Source organism: Chlorella variabilis, assembly GCF_000147415.1.
Source record: "Chlorella variabilis unplaced genomic scaffold CHLNCscaffold_18, whole genome shotgun sequence".
Lineage (NCBI taxonomy): Eukaryota > Viridiplantae > Chlorophyta > Trebouxiophyceae > Chlorellales > Chlorellaceae > Chlorella > Chlorella variabilis.
Window position 1 is genome coordinate 977,517 of NW_005435070.1, and position 18,159 is coordinate 995,675.

Consider the following 18,159-nt stretch of genomic DNA (forward strand, 5'->3'; position numbering starts at 1 on the left):
GACCTGCGCTGCTGCTGCCGCCGCTGCTGTTGCCACTGTCTGCTGCAGGCCCTCGAGCACCGCTACCGAAGGCGGCCCGATGCCTGCCGCTGCTTGCGGCGCCGTGGCGGATGGCGGCAAGCAGCGCGGGGAGCAGTAGGCCAGGTGGCAGCCGGTGGAGCCGGCGGTGAACACCGCCAGCTTGTTGGCATCGTTGAGAAGCATGAAGGCGTTCACGAAAGTGAGCAGCTGCACAGGGACCATTGGACAACAATGCAACTCTGTTTCAGCATGCTTTTGATTGGTGGGCACGGGGCAGACGAGCAGGCGGCACCTGCTCCAGCATCGATTGCAGGCTGAGGCCGGGTGTGGCCGACAGGTGCGCCACGGCGGCGGGGCTGACATCCAGCAGGATGGCCAGCAGGCTGGAGTCGTCTGCAGGCGTGGGCAGAGAGCAGCGGCAAGTCGTGAGGCGGGGCAGCGGTGGTGGGCGGGTCGGCGGTGGGGTGCCGAGGGCCCGGCGGCACCCCGATTCAAGGCGGCGGTCCACCACAGGCAGCTTTGCCAGGCATCTCTGAACTTCCAGGCGTGCGCCAGGGCGCCCCCGACCTTCAAAGTCCGCCATGTGATGGCAGTGATGGCAGAGAGACCTTCTCAATTAGGCGGGCCGTGCGTGTAGCTGAATGACGATAATGGGCTGGAGTGCCCCTGGATGCCGGTTTAAAGCACGATCACAGCAATACCAGGGTGTACCGCATGGCGGCGGCGCGGCGGCGCCAAGGAATCGGCAAGGAACCGGCAAGCAAATACAAAGTACAAAAGCATGCAAGCCAGCAAAAGAAGAAGAGCATAAGAAGAAAAGCATATAACAACAGTAAAACCAGAACACGCGTGCCTCAGAGCGCTTTGGCCACGGGCATTCCAGGCCGCACTCGCCGTCTGCGGCGAGTGGGTGGAAGGCACAGGAGCAGCAGAATGGCCACCAGCGCAAGTGCGAGTCAGGCGGCGTCGCCAAACATGGCGTGCTGGCGGTCGGCAGGGCCCATCCTGCGCCCCGCAGCAAGGGCGCCGGCGCCTGCCCGCGCCCCGGCCTGCCGCGCAGTCCGCTCCCCGCCGTTTGCCTCGTAGATGGGCTGGGAGTGCCAGGGCCGCCAGGTGTCACCCTGCACGCCTCCCACCGGCATGATGCGCACCACCACCACATCATGTGCCTGCACTGCCGCTGTGAAGGACCCGGTGTGCTCCCCCAGGTCCTGCTCAGCAAACAGGTCGCGCACGAGTGCCGACCGCCCCGCCGGCAGCCCCAGCTGGCCCCAGTAGACTGTGATGTTGCTGGTCAGGTACTGCCCCCCCGTGGTGTGCAGGTTGAGGAAGACGACGGCGCGGCCGCCACCGGCCAGCGGCACGGCGTACACCTGCGGAGCCGTGGGGGAAACTTTGGTGCCAGCTCAGCACGCCGGCAGCAGCTGTGCTTGCCCTGCATGTACAGAACGAGAGCCCCTCGCTCCGGCCGCCACCCACCCGGTTGGCGCCCTGCATCCAGATCAGATCGCCCGCCACCCCCAGGTCGTCCTGGTTGACGGCAATGACCTCTCGGGCCTTGAGGATGGCCAGGCTGTCGGGGTGGATCGTGCGCAGGTCGGCGCCGATCAGCAGCGGTGCCTTCATCAGCGCCCACAGGCTGAAGTGCGCGCGCTGCTCGCCCGACGTCAGCTGCCCGTTGCCCACTGCAGCCGGGGTCGAGGGGGCATGCGGTGCGGCGGCTCGAGGAGGCGCAATGTATCGCCGCTGCTGCTGCGGCGGGATACCCATCAGCCCAGCTGCCCAGCCCAGCCCAGCCCAGCCCAGCCGCCCACCTTCCAGCATGTCTGGGTCGTTCCAGGCGCCCTTGCGGGCGAAGCGCGCCAGCCCCGTGTTGTAATCCAGGATCTTCAGGATGCTCTCCCACCTGGGCTCTATGTCCTGATGGCGAGCAGGCAGGCGGGCAGGGCGGGCTGGGTCCAGCACGTGCATGCCAAGCTGGGTGCTGGCCACCAGCGGGCGGCACAGCAGCGCAAGCAGCCCAGGGCTGAACCCGCAGCGGTGGGTTGTTGTGGGTTTGGCTGGAAATGGTGGGCGTTGCGGCGTGCTGGGCGGCACGCTAAACCCAAGGCTCGGCTTTGATTCAGTCCAGGGCAGTCCTGCCCTCCTGCACACCTCTGTGGAGCGCCAGGAGTTGCCGACCTGCACACAGCACGGCGGGAAGGAAGCCTGAGCGCTGCTGCTGCACACCCACAACAGGCTCGAGGGTGGCAGGGCGGCAGGGCGGCAGCAGGGCGTGCCTGAGGGGCCCAGGTCCAGGGGTCAGCCACGCCCCACTCGCAGAGCGAGTAGATGATGGGGCGGCCCGTGGCATTGAGCGCGTTGCGCATGGCGGCGTATCGATCAATCACCCAGTCTTTGGCTGGAGCAAAGCAGTTGTCATATTTGAGGTAGTCCACGCCTGTGGGTGGCATCGGTGTCGGTCGGCACTAGCAGGCAGGTAGCAGCGTGTGGGCAGCAGCAGGGGGGGGTCCCCAGGCTGCTCCCGCTCACCCCAGTCCGCCCAGGTCTGCGCATCCACCTCCTCGTAGCCTCGTGAGCCTGCAGCCAGCGGGGGGTGTGCACCAGCACTCGGTGATGCAGCCTGTGGCTACCCGGCACCCCAGCACCCATCACCCGCCCGCCTCCTGATGCGTGCCTGGGAAGCCGGCACAGGTGTGCGAGCCCGCGTCGCCATAGATGCCGAACTTGAGGCCCTTGGCGTGCACGTAGTCCGCCAGCGCCTTGATGCCAGAGGGGAACGCGGCCCTGTTGGCAACCAGGCGGCCATCCACACGAGCCGGCTCCGACCAGGCGTCGTCGACGTTCAAATACTCATAGCCAACGTCTAGCAGGCCCAGAGAGACCATACGCTCCGCCGTGGCCCTGATGATGTCCTCGTCGATGCTGGTGCCGAATGCATTCCACTGCAGAAGGGCTGGGGCAGCACCCAGAGGCGGTCAACGGGCGGGCCGGCAGTGGCGCTTGCAAGCCCAAGCGCAGCGGCGGCTGGACTTGCCGTGTTGTATCCCAGCGGTGGTCTGAGCGCGAGTCCATTGTTCAGAGCCGCCGCCGTCGAGCTCAGCGACAGAACCACACAGACGATGGCTCGCCGACTCATGGTCGTAGGCTCGCAGCAAGAGGCCAGAGAATGAGACACGCTGCAAGAGATGTTGGACGCCTTCCCCGACACTTCGCAGCTTATGCAGGCATTGCCGCCAGCACGGCACCGCCCCAGCAGGCACAGCGCTTGGAAGAATGCTTGTTTACTAAACAGTTTAGCTGCTTCTAGGGAACAGAATAGCTGGCAACAGAGACAAAGAGCAAGGGAGGGAAATTGCAGACCTAAAAATACTGAAAGCAGCGGCTGCCCTAGTAATTGACGCCGTCGCGGCGGCGCCCGTTGGTGGTGTGCGCCAGCTCTGCCGCCTTGCGCGCGCCCTCGGTCTCCTCCAGCGGCTGCCCTAGTAATTGACGCCGTCGCGGCGGCGCCCGTTGGTGGTGTGCGCCAGCTCTGCCGCCTTGCGCGCGCCCTCGGTCTCCTCCAGCTGCTGCCACCCGCGCATGCGCCAGGTCTGCACCACAAAGTATCCCACCACGCACAGCGCCGCCGCCGCAGCCACCACGCTCAGCACGATGGCAAAGCCGGGCGGGCCCTTGGCGGAGGGCAGCGACGTGGCGCCCGCCGCCGCCGGCAGCCGCGCCTTCTGCGCCGCGCCGCTGCTGCTGCCGGGCTCCGAGAAGCCCTCTATCCACGCCGAGGCCTGGGGCACCGCAATGTTGATGGGCTGCGGGGCGTACAGCGGCTGGGCATGCCAAGGGCGCCAGCTGTCGTCCAGCGGCCCCTCCACTGGAGTGATGCGCAGCACCGCCACATCGTGGTACGCCACCGCCGCGGAGAAGGAGCCGCGGAACACGCCCAGGTCCTCCTCTGCGCGCCAGGCCACCAGGGAGGGGTGCGAGGGGGCGCCCGCAACACAGGTGCATCAGCAGCGGAAGGTTGGTTTTGGGACACCCCAAAAGGCATGCTTCCCTATTTCCAGCATGCCTTTCCTAACCACTGTTGGCTGCTCCCTCCTGTCCCCTCCTGCCACCCCGGCTGGGCCCACCTGAAAAGAGGTCCCGCACCAGGGCGCGCTGACCGGGCACCAGCCCAATCTGCTCCCAGAACACAGTCAGGTTGCTCATGGGGTACTGGCTCTGCGTGGTCTGCTGGTTGAACAGAACCACGCCCCGCGCGCCGCCTGCCAGCGGCGCTGCATAGATCTGCACCCGCCAGAGGCAGGCAGCAGGTCGGGCAGCTGCAACACAGGCAAGGGCACGCCAAGCAAGCGGTGCCAGCAGACCTCCCCAGCACCCCTTGTCAGCGGCGGGCCACCCCTTCAGACAGCCGGCCCACCTTTCTGGTGCCCTGCTGCCAGATGAGATCCCCCGGCACGCCCAGCTCGTCCTGGTTGAGCGCGATGATCTCCTGCACAGCCAAGACATCACTGAGATGTCGATTCCATCAGCGTCCTCCAGCGCCAGCCTACCTTGCACCACTACAATATTACACGCATGCACACAATGCACCCACTCCTCCTCCATCACCACCACCACCTGCCCACCTTCTTCTTCAGCAGGTCCAGGAAGGTGTCGTTGAGCTGGCGCAGGTCGTGGCCGATGATAAGCGGCGACTTGAACAGCGCCCACAGCGCAAAGTGGGCGCGCTGCTCCTGGTAGAAGGGGCCAAAGGGGTGGTACTCCCCCAGGTGGCTGTTGCCCACTGCGGGGGCAGGAGAAGGGGGCAGGTAAGGTACCGGCACGTGAAAGGGGGACCCAAGGGCAGGCAAGCAGCAGAGCGGTTCGATCTGTGACCATCTGGGCGCCGGCGCTCACCGTACAGCACTGCACAGCAGGGGAGGAAGCAAACGCCAGAGAACCGTCAGCTGGGAAGCTGGCGGGACGAACTCAACCCCAGCCTGCACAACACGCACGCGCGGGCCGCCAGCCAGTGCAGGGCCAGGGTCAGCCGGCGGCCGGGCCGGGCCAGGCGCACTCACTGTCCAGATCGTTCCAGCCCCGGCCGGGCCCCGCAAACTGGCTGAGGCCCACGCTGTACTCCAGCAGCTTCACCATGTTGTCCCAGGTGGGGGTGATGTCCTGCGGCGGCAGCGACGGCGCATGCCAGGGCACCATCGTTGCAGCGGCGGCTGTGTGTGATACGCATCAGGTGCAGAAGGCGTCCCCAAAGGGAGCCTCTCCAGCAACACACAGGATCGGCAGGCACGCCAGCGCAGCAGCCATGGCATGCAGCGCAAGCATGGCAGGCATGCGCGAAGGAGCGATGGGTCTGTAGAGGTGCTGGGCTGGGCGGCAGGCGGGCAGCATCACCTCAGTGGTCCTCCAGCTGTTGCCAATCTGCGGGCGTCACAGCAGCACATGCAACATGCATGCATGCATCAGGGGAGGCACAGCCAGGAGCCTCCCGACCCGCAACTCAAGCGGTGGATACGCTGCATGCATCTCCAACAAGCGGCACGGGCCAGGCAGGAATGGATGCGCCCACCTCTGACGCCCACAGCCATGGGTCAGCCACGCCCCAGTCGCAGAGCGAGTAGAGGATGGGGCGGCCGGTGGCGTTGAGCGCGTCGCGCATGGCGGCGTAGCGGTCAATCACCCACTGCTCCTGCTTTGCGTAGCAGTTGTCGTACTTAAGGTAGTCCACGCCTGGCGACAGGCAAGGAAGGACGGAGAGGCAGCCATCAGCGGCTGGCCATCACCGAATGTCTGTGAAGGTCAGCAGCAAGGCCGCCGAGGTGGCGGCTGCCGCACAGCTCCCTCCCCTCCCCAAGCCCCGTCAGCAATGCCAACGGCGCGAGCCAGTCCCTGCGCAAGCCACAGCAGCAGCAGCCACGGTACGAACGCTCTTCGCTCTGCGCCGCGCCACGCACCCCACTCTGCAAAGGTCTGGGCATCCACCTCCTCATAGCCGAGCGACCCCGGGTACTTGGCGCACGTCATGCTGCCCGCGTCACCATAGATGCCGAACTTGAGGCCTTTGCCGTGCACGTAGTCCGCCAGCGCCTTGATGCCGGAGGGGAACCGCGCCTTGTTGGCAGCCAGGCGGCCGTCGGCCGTGCGGTTGCGCTCCGACCAGCCGTCGTCCAGATTCAGGTAGACGTAGCTACATGGCGGGGCGCAGCCAGCAAGAATTTGTTGTTCTGAGCTGGCCGTGGGCATGACAGGAGCTGCGCCGGCCTCGGCAACGCGTGCTGTGCAGCAGCAGGCTGCCGGCGCCGCCCAGCGCACCCTGCGTCGCGCAGGCCCATCGACACTATGAGGTCGGCTGTGGCCCTGATTGACTTCTCGTCAATGTTGGTGCGGAAGGCGTTCCACCTGCGGACAGGCACAGCGTCTGCTTAGCGGCCCCGAATTGCTGGCGGCGCACGTACCGTTCACGGCGGGTGGGAGCGGTTGAGGCGGCGGCGGCGGCAACAACGCGGCACCCACGTGTTGAAGCCCATGGCCGGCCGTAGGCCCAGGCCGTTGTCCAGGGCGGCGCAGAGGGGCGCCAGGGCGGCGCAGAGGAGGAGCAGCGCCCTCCACCACCCCATCATGTTTGTGGCAGTGCGTGCGAGGGCTTGCACGGTGAAGGACGACAATGCAGCGACTGCGCTGGCGCCTGGACTTCTAGACGCGTGGGCTTGAGCGAGTTGAATGAGCGCGCTCTCTCAGCATGGCCCAGCAGGCATGCCTAGGCAGCGATTGTGGTAATTTACCTCCCTTTCACAGTCGATCAATCCCAAGAACCGAGGCCAGAGCCTGCACCGACACCTGGTGCCGCCCTGCACAGGTACCTGCCGCCCCGCCCCTGCCGCAGCGCCGTGGTGAAGGAGGAGCGCGTGGGGAGTGGTGAATTGAGTCAGCCCACATCGCAGGGCGCCTGGCCGCGACACTGCGCTGTGTCCTCCACCACTGGGCTTGCCGCTTGATGGCGTTGGTCTGCTGCCACAGCTAGGGTGCAGCTTCAAGGGGCACCCTGTTTTCTGATGAAGTAGCGCATAGCTTTTGCAGCAAATGGCAGTGAATTGCTGCTGGTCAACACGCTGTGTCGCCTGGACTGCCTGCCCTTCAGCCTGGACCAGCTGCCGCAGAACTTTGGTGGGCCCCGCCAGCGCGCCGCTGCTGCTGCCGCTGCCCAGCTGCAAACGCCCACAACCCGCTGGCGGGCTGGCTGGGCTGGCTGGGCTGGAGCGCGTCGCATGCTGTGTCGCCAAGCCGCATTGGTGGCGATGCGCGCGTGCAGCTCCTGCTCGCCTCCCTCCTCACGTGTGTGCATGCCTCCCCGCCCCGCCCCGCCCCGCCCCGCCCTGCCCGGCCTCCCTGCAGACAAGTTCAGGCAGCGGATCGAGGGTGTGCAGGTGCGGGCGGCCCTGCCTGCGCCCCGGGAGCTGCATGGGCTGCCGCTGGGGGGGGGAGGTGGACCCTGGGGACATCCCCGCCCTGGAGCAGCTGGGCTTGCAGCCCCTGCCCGCTGGCTGCGGTGCCGGCAGCAGCGGCGAGGGCGGCAGCCCCAGGGCGGCGAGGGCGAGGCGTTGCGCCAGCTGCAGCGCTTTGTGGCGGCGGCGAGCGCCCTGGGCGCCGCCTACGGCTCCAACTTCTCCTCCAACATCGCGCCCTGGCTGGCCACGGGCTGCCTGTCGCCGCGGCGCATGCTGGAAGACGCGCGGCGCGCGCTGGCGGCCCCCACGGCAGCTGGTGCCACGCCGGCGGCCTCGCGCCAGCTGCAGGCGCCGCTGGACTGGGTGCGGTGTGAGCTCTACTGGCGCGACTTCTTCCGCCTCCTGTCCCGCAAGTACAGCTCCATCTCAAGGGCCAGGCTGGGCAGCAGCAGCGCCACCGCCGCCGCAGCCGCCGTGGCCACTTGACGCCGCCCCTCTCCTCCTCGTTGCTTGGTTGACTTTCACCTGATGGGCGCTGCGGCCGGCAGCCCTTGTTCGGTAGCATGGTGCAAGCGGGAGAGGAGAGCGCGGGCAGGCAGAGCACATGAAGACGTCTCGTGGAAGCTAGGTTTCTCGCCCTTGCCGCAGCGCAGGCGGGCTGCAGGGTCCAGGTACAGACGCACAATGCGGTCAGTCTTGTTCGCTTGCGTGCTGTCCAATACCTCGTGGCACACTACCGCAGCTGTTTCGCTGCTGTGTGCTTCATTGCTCGTTGCCGAGCCCAGCTATGTTGTGTGTGCTGAGTGAAGCATGTGAGATGAGCAGTGCACATGAAGTGACATGCATCATCTTGTATGGGGAGAGCAGTGACATGAAGGTGCCCACATCCACCACTTGGTGCCTCAGGTTCACTTCAGGCAGCAGGCAGCTGGGTTCAGGGCAACTGCAATGAACACCTTCAACAATCCCAATTGCCATCAACTAATAAATCCTTTACATGCACAAAATTTACATGCACAAAGCAAACAACAACATGCAATGCAACAACTTATTCTGAGTGAACCATCAATCATTCAAGCGGCACGGGGGCAGACAGCAATTGTTGTTGTTGGTGCCAGGCGGGGAATTTGGCATGCACACTCGGAAGCGGTGCGGGCATGCAGCAGGGCATCAGCCCTGCAGGCGGCGGCGCTGGCGCTTGAAGCCGCAGGACGCCTCCACCGCTGCCCTCGCCTGCTGCACAGCCTCTGCCTCCGGGTTGGCCTGCAACGCCACATCCAGGGCGTCGTGCGCCACGCAGCCGCGGCGCGCGCCCACTCTGCCGCAGCGTTGGCCTGTTGCACCGCCGGCTGAGAGGCAGCGTGCTGGGTCGCTGCTTCGGCAGCCGCCTCATGCCCCGCAGCAGCGGAGGCCCAGGCCACGGCAGCAGCCGCAGAAGCCTCGGCTGCAGCAGTCCGTGCGTGGCGGGCCCAGGTGTAGGTGCCTGGGGCACGGGAGGCCAGGGCCCACGGCGAGGAGGGGGCGGCGGAGCCGCCTTGGTGGAAGGCGTGCTATGTGCAGCGCTGTCAGCTTTGCGCTGGCGTGTTAGATGCTCAAAATGCCGCTCGATGCTCTCGACGTTCCTATCAAACTCCTTCCCCCCCTCGCCGGCAATCCTCCACGATTTGATTCAGCTCCAAGATCTTCATCTCGTGGCGAATCTGCGCCTCCAGCTCCTGGCCGGTCGGTGGCGGCGGTTCAAACAACCACGCCCACCATGGGCGCTGCATGCCCTGCACTGCATGCATTGTGAAGAGGGGGAAGGCAGGGAAGGGATGGCGGGAGGGCGGTGGGGAGCGAAAGCGCTGCCGGTGGGCAGGTTACCTATGCCGCAGCAAGCAGCTGCGTGGACAGAACCAGCAGGCGCGTGTTCACAGTGCAGGAGTCACACACGGTTTGACTTACGCTCGGGGGGCTCTGGTCGGTGCGCCGGTGCGTCTCGCCGCCGTCGGAACCGCTGTGCGCCGCTGCAGCAACGGCCACCAGCCTGGGGCGCCGCGCCCTAGGTGCTGGCCGTGTGGGCCGGGCAGTGAATGAGAGCGAGGCCAGGCGAGGCGGAAGCAGGACTGCGCGGGCCGACATCTTGGGCGACTGGAAGCGTGCCCGCGGGAAGCCAGCCTGTGCGCAAAGCACACCTGTACACAGGGACCCTCGACAGTGGAGTATCATACGCTGTCCAGCCACCGTGTTGTTTTAGCCTGCTGGGCGCCTGCTGGGCGCCTGCTGGGCGCCTGCTGGGCGCCAGCAAGGCAATGCTTCACAACTGGTCAGTGTTTCTGAAAGCTGGCGAAATCGCCAAATGCTGCCGAAATCGGGCCAACAAACGGCTCTGGCTGGCGATTCGCCGAAGCCCATCGCCAGCCAGGGCTGGCTAAATGAGGGCAGGCGGCGGGGCGACATCGCCAGCGCGTCGCCAGCCCCCATGACTGACATCGCCAATATTTTGAGGAGAAATGGCCAATTTTCCTCAGGAACTTCACTCCATAGTGTTAAACAAGCGCCAGCTTGCTGGGGGCTTCGCCCCCAGTCCCCCAAAAGGGAGGCAAGTGCCGACAAAGCAACAGCGGCGCCGCATGTGGCCGCTGCGCTGTGCCAGGCGCAAGGGTGGCTCCCCCGCATTTCGCCAATCCTCAATGTGCCATCGCCAGCTGATTGGCGAAATTTGGACGCGACAGCAGTCCTCATCGCCCGCCCATCGCCAAAGCTGCCACGAGGGCCAGAAACACTGCAACTGGTGGAGATCAAAGCTGAATACGCGCATCAATCCAAATACAGACATGTCCCTGTCAACAGGGCCGGCAGCTTAGCAGCTCAATTTGTTGTTGCCGAGGCTTCTTGCGACCACTGAGACTGGAGGCTTCCTTGGCCCCAGGCATCACAGACGAGCTGTCTACCTGTCAAATTGGCAAGCCTGCCGCAGTGCGGTGCCTGTGATTCACAATGTTTTCGCCTGACTGGGCGCCAGCACGGCAGGCACCCGCTGCGCCAGGTCCTGCTGCTGTGTGCCCAGCAGCACAATGTCGCGCAGGCGCCCCGCAGGCAGCTGCGCCGCCGCTGCCGCCAGCTGCTGCCGAACCTGCTCCACGGGCAGGAGGCCACCTGACACCTCAGCAGGCTGCCCAGCTGGGCCCGGCCGAAGCAGCTGCTGAGCCAGCTGCAGCAAGCCGGCCTGGAGAGTGGCGCAGTCGTACTGTGCTGGCTGTATCGCGGTCGCCAGCTGGCACAGCTCTCGGAAGCAGCGCAGCCCCAGCGGCTGGCCCCCTCTGCCGGCGTCAGTGCCACCCCACGCAGTGTGCCCGCCCGCGCTGCACTGGGCGTCGGGGAGGCGTCGCCGAGGGCTGCCGCCGCTAGGCGGGCGCTGTGGCGGGTGAGGTGCTGCAGGGTGTGCTCTGCGGCCACCTGGCGCGGCGCTGAGGGCGGTGATGGTGCGGCCGCCAGGCCTGCTGCTCGCCTGCAATGGGCGCCTGGTTGAAAGACAGGGCCAGCGCCCGGGCAGCTCGGCAGGCCGCCTCCACCGCAGCAGCATGCGCGCCTGGCAGGACGGCACCGGCACCAGCGCCGCCCTGCTGCCACCGCGGCGCTGTCGCAGCCGCGGCCATCATCGCGGCTTGTATGGCGCCTGGCAGCGTGGCTTGCAGCACCTCGTCTGCCTCCGCAGCAGGGTAGAGGGGCAGCCGGCAGCTGGAGCATGCACTGCCGCAGCTGCTGCAGCTGCTGTGGCTGCTGGCTGGCAGGCGGCACCGGCAGGGGCGGCAGCTGCTGCTGGAAATATGTGCTTGCGCTGCTGCCGCCGCCGGCGCCACACCGCTTCAGGATGCCAGCCGCCAGCTCCAGGCTGTCAATGCCAGCCGCCTGCAGCGCTGTGGGCAACTTGTCGATGCGGCAGCCCTCCAGGGCACGGAGGTGGGGCTGCAGCTGCCTCAGCTGCTGCTGCTCCTCAGCGGCATCCTGGCCAGCAGCCGCACCTGCTGGCTCCGGGAGCAGCATGTCTGCCAGCTGCAGCGGCAGCAGCAAGCCTGTCGCGGGGCTGCCCTGCTGCCGCTGCTGCTGCTGCAGCAGCAGCAGCAGCTGGTGCTGAAGCGCAGGGGCCACCACATGCCGCAGCAGAGCTGCCCGGCTGACCAGCGGCTCCTCCCTACCAGCCGGTAGAGCCGCACGCGCAGGCTGACTCGCCACGCTCCAGACACACGTGTGCCGTCCCAGCAGGGCCCGCGTTGCAATCACTGGAAGAAGCAAGCAAGGCACCAGTTCGGATGTGGCGGTGTGCAGGTCAGCCCTCAAGCCGGATGTCCAGGCGGCTGCCGTCTGGCGCCACGCGGGCTGTCGCCGCCGTGGGCGTCACAGGCATACTGCCTGCCCGCCGCCCTGCACTCTCCCCCAGCAACGCCTCCGCCACAGGCAGCAGCAGCTGCTCCCGCAGCAGCGACTGCAGGCGCCGCGCCCCCGACGCGGGCGACAGGCCGCGGGCCGCCAGCCAGCGCCGCGCATCCGGCTCGACGCGCAGGCCGATGCCCTGCTGCCCCAGCGCCGCCTGGCACTCTGCCAGCTGGAGCTCCACCACCCGCAGCATGTCCGCTGGCGACAGCGGCGCCATGCTGACCTGGCAGTCCAGGCGGGACAGCAGCTCGGAGGGCAGGTGGCGCAGGGGATGCACCGCCGCCTGCTGCTGCTGCTGCTGCTGCTGCTGCTGTGGCGCCGCTCCCAGCCTGCTGCCGCCGGCGTCGGGCTGCAGGCACTGCGCAGCCGCGCTGTGAGCGCTGTGCACGCTGCCGCCGCCGCTGCTGCTGCTGTCTCCAGACGCGTAGGCCTCTGGGTGGACGTGCGCCTCTGGAACCGACACGCCAATGGTGCCACTCGCTTCGCCCGCGCCGCCGCCCCGCTCACCAGGCCCAGCTGCCGGCCCGGCCGCGACGCTGCCAGGCCCCGACTCGGCTGGTGCTGGCGCCGCTGCCTGCGGCGCGTCCGCCCAGCCTTCGGGCAGCGGCGCGGCGGTGGGGCTTGTGGCCAGCACCAGCAGCGCGTTGCGGAAGTCGCACCGCTTGCCCATGCCGTCCTGCAGCTGCCCGCTCTCCAGCACCTGCGCGACGGGCGCAGGGGCGGCGGCGGGATGCGCGCATGTGAGGCACACACACGGGCATGCATGCAACGCCACACACCGCAGCTGCAGCACGGCGCAGCGCATGCGTCGCAGGCGCCCCGCACCCCGCAGCTCTCGGCGCGGCAGCAGGCGGCGGCACCGGCGCAGGCAGGGGCGCCCGTGCTGCGTGGTGCGGCACTGCCACACCTGCACTATGAGGCTGAGCACCTCTGGATGGGCTCGGTCCACCCGCTCCAGCAGCACCACGCTGTGGGGGCGCCGCCTGCGGGGCGGGGGGCGGCCACAGGGCCGGGGCAGAGTGGGTGCGCTGGGCGTGGGGCGGGCGGGCGGCGGCACCACCAGCGCCAGCGGTAGTGCCAGCGCCAGCGCCAGCGTCAGCCGTGGCAGCTACATTTGGAGAGGCGTGGCAGCGGGGCGACCGACGACGTCCACCCAGCCACCCACCCAGCCGCCCCACCTGATTGCATCCGTCAGCAGGCCTCCGTCCCCGAAGCCCACATACCCCGGCGGCGCGCCCACCAGGCGGCTGACCGAGGCCTTGTCGCCGTACTCTGCCAGGTTGAGGCGCAGCAGGTGTCGGTCGGAGCCAAACAGGGCACAGGCCAGCGCCTGGCACAGCGTGGCCTTGCCCACCTGTGAGGCAAGCAGGGGAGGGGTGGGGAGGAAGGGGGAGGGGCTCATGCGGAGGCAGGCAGGCGGTGGCGACGGGGCGCAGGAGGAGGCAGGAAGGCGGTAGCGGCGGCAAGGGAGGCAGGCACTGCTCCGGCATGCTGCGTCGGGCGCGGAGGCCAGGCTAGCCTAGGCGGCGATGGCGGTGCAGGGCGGAGGGGCGGCAGGAGCAGCATGGGGGGTACAGCAGGGCATGAGTGGTGCGAGGCGCGGCCCGCGCACTCCCGGAGGTCCCGTCAGCAGCAGGCTGGCTAGCGGCCGCTTGCCGCGCTGCAGGCCCAAGCGCCCCAGCCGCACCGCGCCCACCACGGCCGCCACCGCCGCGTGCTGTCCTGCCAGGTGCAGGCGCATGCGTGCCTCCAGGCTGGACAGCGACTGCCAGTCAGACTGGGAGAGGTGCTCTGAGGGGATGCCGCTGGCCTCTGCCACAACCGACAGCACATCTGCCGAGTCGACCACCAAGGGACCAGCGCTGCCACGACTGCCGCCGCTGCCGACACCGCCGCTGCTGCTGCTGTGCAGTGGGCCTGCCGGCTGGGCCGGGGCTGCTGGTTCTGGCACGGCTGCCGCTGCTGGTGCTGCGTCCTGCACCACAGCGAATGGTGCTATCGCCGCAGGGTGGGGCTGTCCTCCGGCCGCCACCGGCTGCCGCTGTGACTGGGTGGCGTGCTGCCAGGGCTGCTGCTGTGGGAGCGGCACTTGCTGCTTGCGGCGGTGCATGAAGAGCGATGCCCCCAGCAGCAGCTTCTCCTGAGGTATGCTGAGGTAGGTGAAGCCGCATCTGCTGCAGGTGACCGTCTCTGCAGTATCAGCGGGCCAAACTGTGCGTGTTTGTGTCTGTGTGTGGTGGGTGGCATGTGCGCTGATGGTGTGTGCGACGGCGTGTTGGGTGGGGTGCGGCCAAAACAAAACAACATGCGGCAGGAAGGGCAGCATGTGGAGTGGCATCATCCACGACAGGCACCAATAAGCCACAGTCCACACCCACCCGAGCCAGCTGATGGTACCGCAGGAGTACCGCAGTGAGGGCAGGACAGCGCGTTGGCTGCATTGGCCCCTCGCGGCGCGGCGCCGCCTACCAGCTGCGCCACGCCTGCTGGCAGCGGCCGAGCTCCTGGCATTCCCGCTCCCGATGCTATGCTGGCGGCGGGCTGTGCCTGGTATGCTGCTGCTGCTGCTGGCGACACTGGCCCTCCTGCTGCTGCTGCCGCTGGCAGCTGAGGCCCTGCTTCCGACTGCTGCCGCACAGCGCTCAGCCACTCCATCAGCCGCTGATTCTCCTCCCAGCTCCCGCTGCCACTGCTGTACAACGGTGCAACCCCCTGCACGCCTGCCCCCGACCTGCCGAGTGCCGCCGCCGCGTGCGCCTGGGTCGCCGCTGCTGCCGCCGCCGCCGCCGCCGCTGCTCCGGCATGCAGGCGGGCCCGTGCCGCGGCCTCATCGATCACATCGATGGCGCTGTCGGGCAGGCGGCGGTCGGGGATGTATTGCTGCGCTGCTCGCACGGCTGCAGTGCACACACGGGGAGGGAGGGAGACCACAAAGCACGGTCATAACGCAAAGCTTTGATAATGGCTGCAGAGAGCGAGCAGCCACTCAAGGTGCATCAGGCTGCAATGGAGGCGACAGGAGCCACACACAGGCTTCATTTTGAATGCTTGTTCCCTGAGGAAGGATGGTCGCCCCCTCGATCATGGCCCACCTGTGCTGAGCGCGGCGTCTGTGAAGCGAACGCCGTGGTACCGCTCGTACCGCCCCCTCAGGCCCCGCAGCCACGTCACCGCCTCCTCTGGGGTCGGCTCCTCCACCATTACTGGCTGCGGGCAGGCAGGCAAATGATTGGGCAGGTGGGTACGCGGGCCAGGCAAGAAGGCAGGCAGGGCAGGCAGGCATGTGGAGAGAGCGGGAAGCCGGGCAGTGCGTGAGGGCATCCAGGCGAGCCGCGGTGGAGAGCCAGCGCCTGGCACATCTGCCAGCTCCAGCGCCCCCCACCCACCACACACACACACACAAGCGGCCCCCGCCTGCCCTCCACCTCACCCACCTGGAACCGCCGCGCAAAGGCGCCGTCCTGCTCGATATGCTTGCGGTACTCCTCCACAGTGGTGGCGCCCAGGCAGTGCAGGTCGCCGCGCGCCAGCGCCGGCTTCAGCAGGTTGGCTGCAGGGGCAGAGGCGGGTGGGGTGGAGGCTGTGTGAAGGGTTGCAGCAGGGGCTGGGTGGGTGGGAGGTTGTATGTGCAGTTACGGCAGGGTCTGGGTGGCCCGCATCCCCTAGCATGCAGCGGCCCTGTCTGGCAGAGCAGCCGCGGCACGACTGCCGTCCTGCGTGCCTCGTCACTCAGCCAGCCGAGGCGCCCACCTGCGTTCATGCCTCCCTCCACCCTCCCCGCATCCATCAGCATATGCAGCTCATCGATGAACAGAATCACCCGCCCAGCAGCCATGTGCACCTCCCGCAGCAGAGACTGAGGGCAGGGCAGGGCAGGGCAGGGCACGGCACGGCAGGAGGGTGGGCAGCGAGCACAAGGCGCCCAGGCCGGCAAGCACCTTGCCATGCCTGGCCTGGCCATGGCCTGGCGGCCAGCAGTGAGCAGCTGCAGGCTGGCCACCCGCAGGGAGCCCCATGTGATGCAGGCTGGCGCATGTGCCCCGGGCGCCCCGAGGCCCCCCCCCCCAGTCGCACCGTGAGCCGCTCCTCAAAGGCGCCGCGGTACTGTGTGCCCGCCACTAGTGACCCCACATCCACAGCGATGAGCGCTCGGCCCGCCAGCCCCGGCGGTGCTGCGGGCGACACAATCAGCTGCGCGATGCCCTCAGCCACCGCAGTCTTGCCCACCCCAGGGTCCCCAATCAGCACAGGGTTGTTCTTGGTGCGGCGCAGCAGCACCTGCGGCACATGCGGTGGCGGTGGTGTGCGGCGGTGAAGGCAGGCGGCGGGCGCGCCTCGGGGCCCGCTGCTGCGTCCACTCAGAGAGCAACAAAGAGGCAGCGCAGCTACAAGCGAGGCGGGTCGCAGCGGGTGTGCGCTGCTGCATCGGCAGAGCAGCAGCGGCGGCGGCGGGTGGGGAGGGGAGGGCCGCGGCCACCTGCATCGTGCGCTCGAGCACATCATGCCGCCCGATCAGCGGGTCCAGCCGGCCCTCTGCAGCCTCCAGCGTCAGGTCTCGCCCGTGGCGCTTGAGAACTGAGCCGCTGACGACGGGCCTGCAAGCGGCATCAAGAGAGGTGGGGTGGCTGGATGCCAGGCATGGAGCCACACGTGACAGAGAAAATGCCCGCGGCAGGTATCGGCACATAAGCGCATGGCTTCAAACTCCACAAGAAGCGTACGAATGCACCTGTAGCTGCCCGGCTGGCTGGCCAGCTGGCTGAAAGCTTCGGCCGCACCACCAGGAGCGTCGACTGCTGCGGTGTGCTGCGCGTCGGCGGCGGCAGCGGCGGCAAACCCCGCCGCCCGCCTGTCCAGCCGCAGACGCCATGCAGCTCCGTCACGTGCTATAAACACCTGCAGGAGGGTAATAAAGCACGCGGGCCTGTCGGGGGGTAGAGAACGCGAAGTTTTGCTACCACATGTTACGCCTCACGCCCCAACTCACCGCATTCTTGCTGGCGGTGCGCAGCATTTGCCTAGCTGCAACAAGCGACACGCTGGCGGCCCCTGCCTATGGACCGATGGCTTGGTCTCAGCAGGCACGCCGGGCGTTCGCCGCCGCCACCTGCCCCTCATTTGACACAACTCCCATCAACCGGCTGCTAAACAGAGATCAGACCTGTTACACTCATTCCAACAGAAAATCTGCTATCTCGCCACGTAAGCGCTCCACACCGACCCCTTCGACACCGTCCGATGCGTCCGCCGCTGCCACACGCAAGGGGGCCGCCGCCAGCGCCGCCATCTGCTGCCGCACCGCGTCGGGCAGCGCGCCAGCCACCTGCTCCGGGGCACTGCCCAGGATTTGGCGGTAGCAGCTGAGGCAGCTGCCAGCGGCCGCGGCCGCCACTGCCGTGCCGGTGCCACCGCTGGTGTGCTCGCTGCCGCTGCCGCCGCCGCCTCCACAGCCGCTGCCAGGGATCTCGTCATCCGCCAGCGGAGCAAAACAGATGGGGCACAGCACCGCACGCTGCTCCTGCTGCTCCTGCTGCTCCTGCTGCTCCTGCTGCTCCTGCTTCCCATGCTGCTCCTGCTGCCCGTGCTGCTCCTCTTGCCATTGCCGCTGCCGCTGCTGCTGCTGCTGCTGCTGCTGCTGCCGCTCCTGCTGGCTGGTCTGGGCCACAGCCGGGTCGTTCCAGGGGAAGGCCTCCAGCTTGGAGATGGTGTTTATGATGTTGGGCACGCTGCCTGCACCCACCAGCAGCAGAGCAGGGCACCCATGGCATTCAGTCATTGCGAGGCAGGCGGGACCCCATGCACAGCGCACAGCTCATCCAAAGCAACTTATAAGGGTTGACCTTGCCCCGCATCACCATTACCGTGGTCTCTCCTTGGGTCTGCCTACCTGGGTTGTGAGCCTCCATGCCTGCTATGAAAGCAGCCGCCAGGGCGTTGATGCTCTTCTTGGCCGCCCGCCCCTCAGCCAGCCCCGCCTCGGCTGCCGCCGCCGGCTGCCTTGCCAGCGGCAGGCGCCAGTGGCTGCACACCAGGCCCAGCTCTCGAGCCGACACCTCCCGCAGCGGCAGGAAGCAGGCGGGCAGCACGGCGCCGTGCCTGCGGCACCAGTGGCGGCGCTCCTGTCGCGGGCTCTGGCGGGCATGGCGCCGCCATGCCGAGCCTACAGCAGCACTGGTACCCCCGGAACCACGCACCGCGCCGCTAGGCACCCACAGCCACCACTCAGCCACCACACACGCGCACCCACACACACCTGGCATCCATCAGGCGGACATCCCCA

The 18,159-nt window shown here is 67.7% G+C and overlaps 3 protein-coding genes across 3 annotated transcripts; 1 reads left to right on the forward strand and 2 right to left on the reverse strand.

The window, feature by feature from the left end:
- Nucleotides 1–977: 977 nt before the first annotated feature.
- Nucleotides 978–6,635, reverse strand: CHLNCDRAFT_26028 (hypothetical protein; the record flags this gene model as incomplete). Its single annotated transcript, XM_005845434.1, has 8 exons — nt 978–1,394; nt 1,501–1,706; nt 1,836–1,941; nt 5,413–5,439; nt 5,588–5,748; nt 5,973–6,205; nt 6,331–6,417; nt 6,532–6,635. 8 exons carry the CDS (start codon nt 6,633–6,635, stop codon nt 978–980), a joined length of 1,341 nt encoding a protein of 446 aa, XP_005845496.1.
- A 1-nt stretch (nt 6,636) lies between these two features.
- On the forward strand, nt 6,637–7,949 carry CHLNCDRAFT_137186 (hypothetical protein; the record flags this gene model as incomplete). Its single annotated transcript, XM_005845300.1, has 5 exons — nt 6,637–6,719; nt 6,902–6,923; nt 7,080–7,182; nt 7,411–7,442; nt 7,575–7,949. 5 exons carry the CDS (start codon nt 6,637–6,639, stop codon nt 7,947–7,949), a joined length of 615 nt encoding a protein of 204 aa, XP_005845362.1.
- Nucleotides 7,950–11,880: 3,931 nt separating this feature from the next.
- On the reverse strand, nt 11,881–16,452 carry CHLNCDRAFT_6558 (hypothetical protein; the record flags this gene model as incomplete). The annotated part of the gene is made up of 11 exons (XM_005845435.1): nt 11,881–12,237; nt 12,514–12,579; nt 12,787–12,862; nt 13,058–13,233; nt 13,492–13,803; nt 14,457–14,776; nt 14,972–15,086; nt 15,314–15,429; nt 15,630–15,735; nt 15,954–16,157; nt 16,357–16,452. Coding segments are annotated over 11 exons (1,944 nt in total), but the record flags the coding sequence as incomplete, so codon positions are not given.
- Between the last annotated feature and the right edge of the window lie 1,707 nt (nt 16,453–18,159).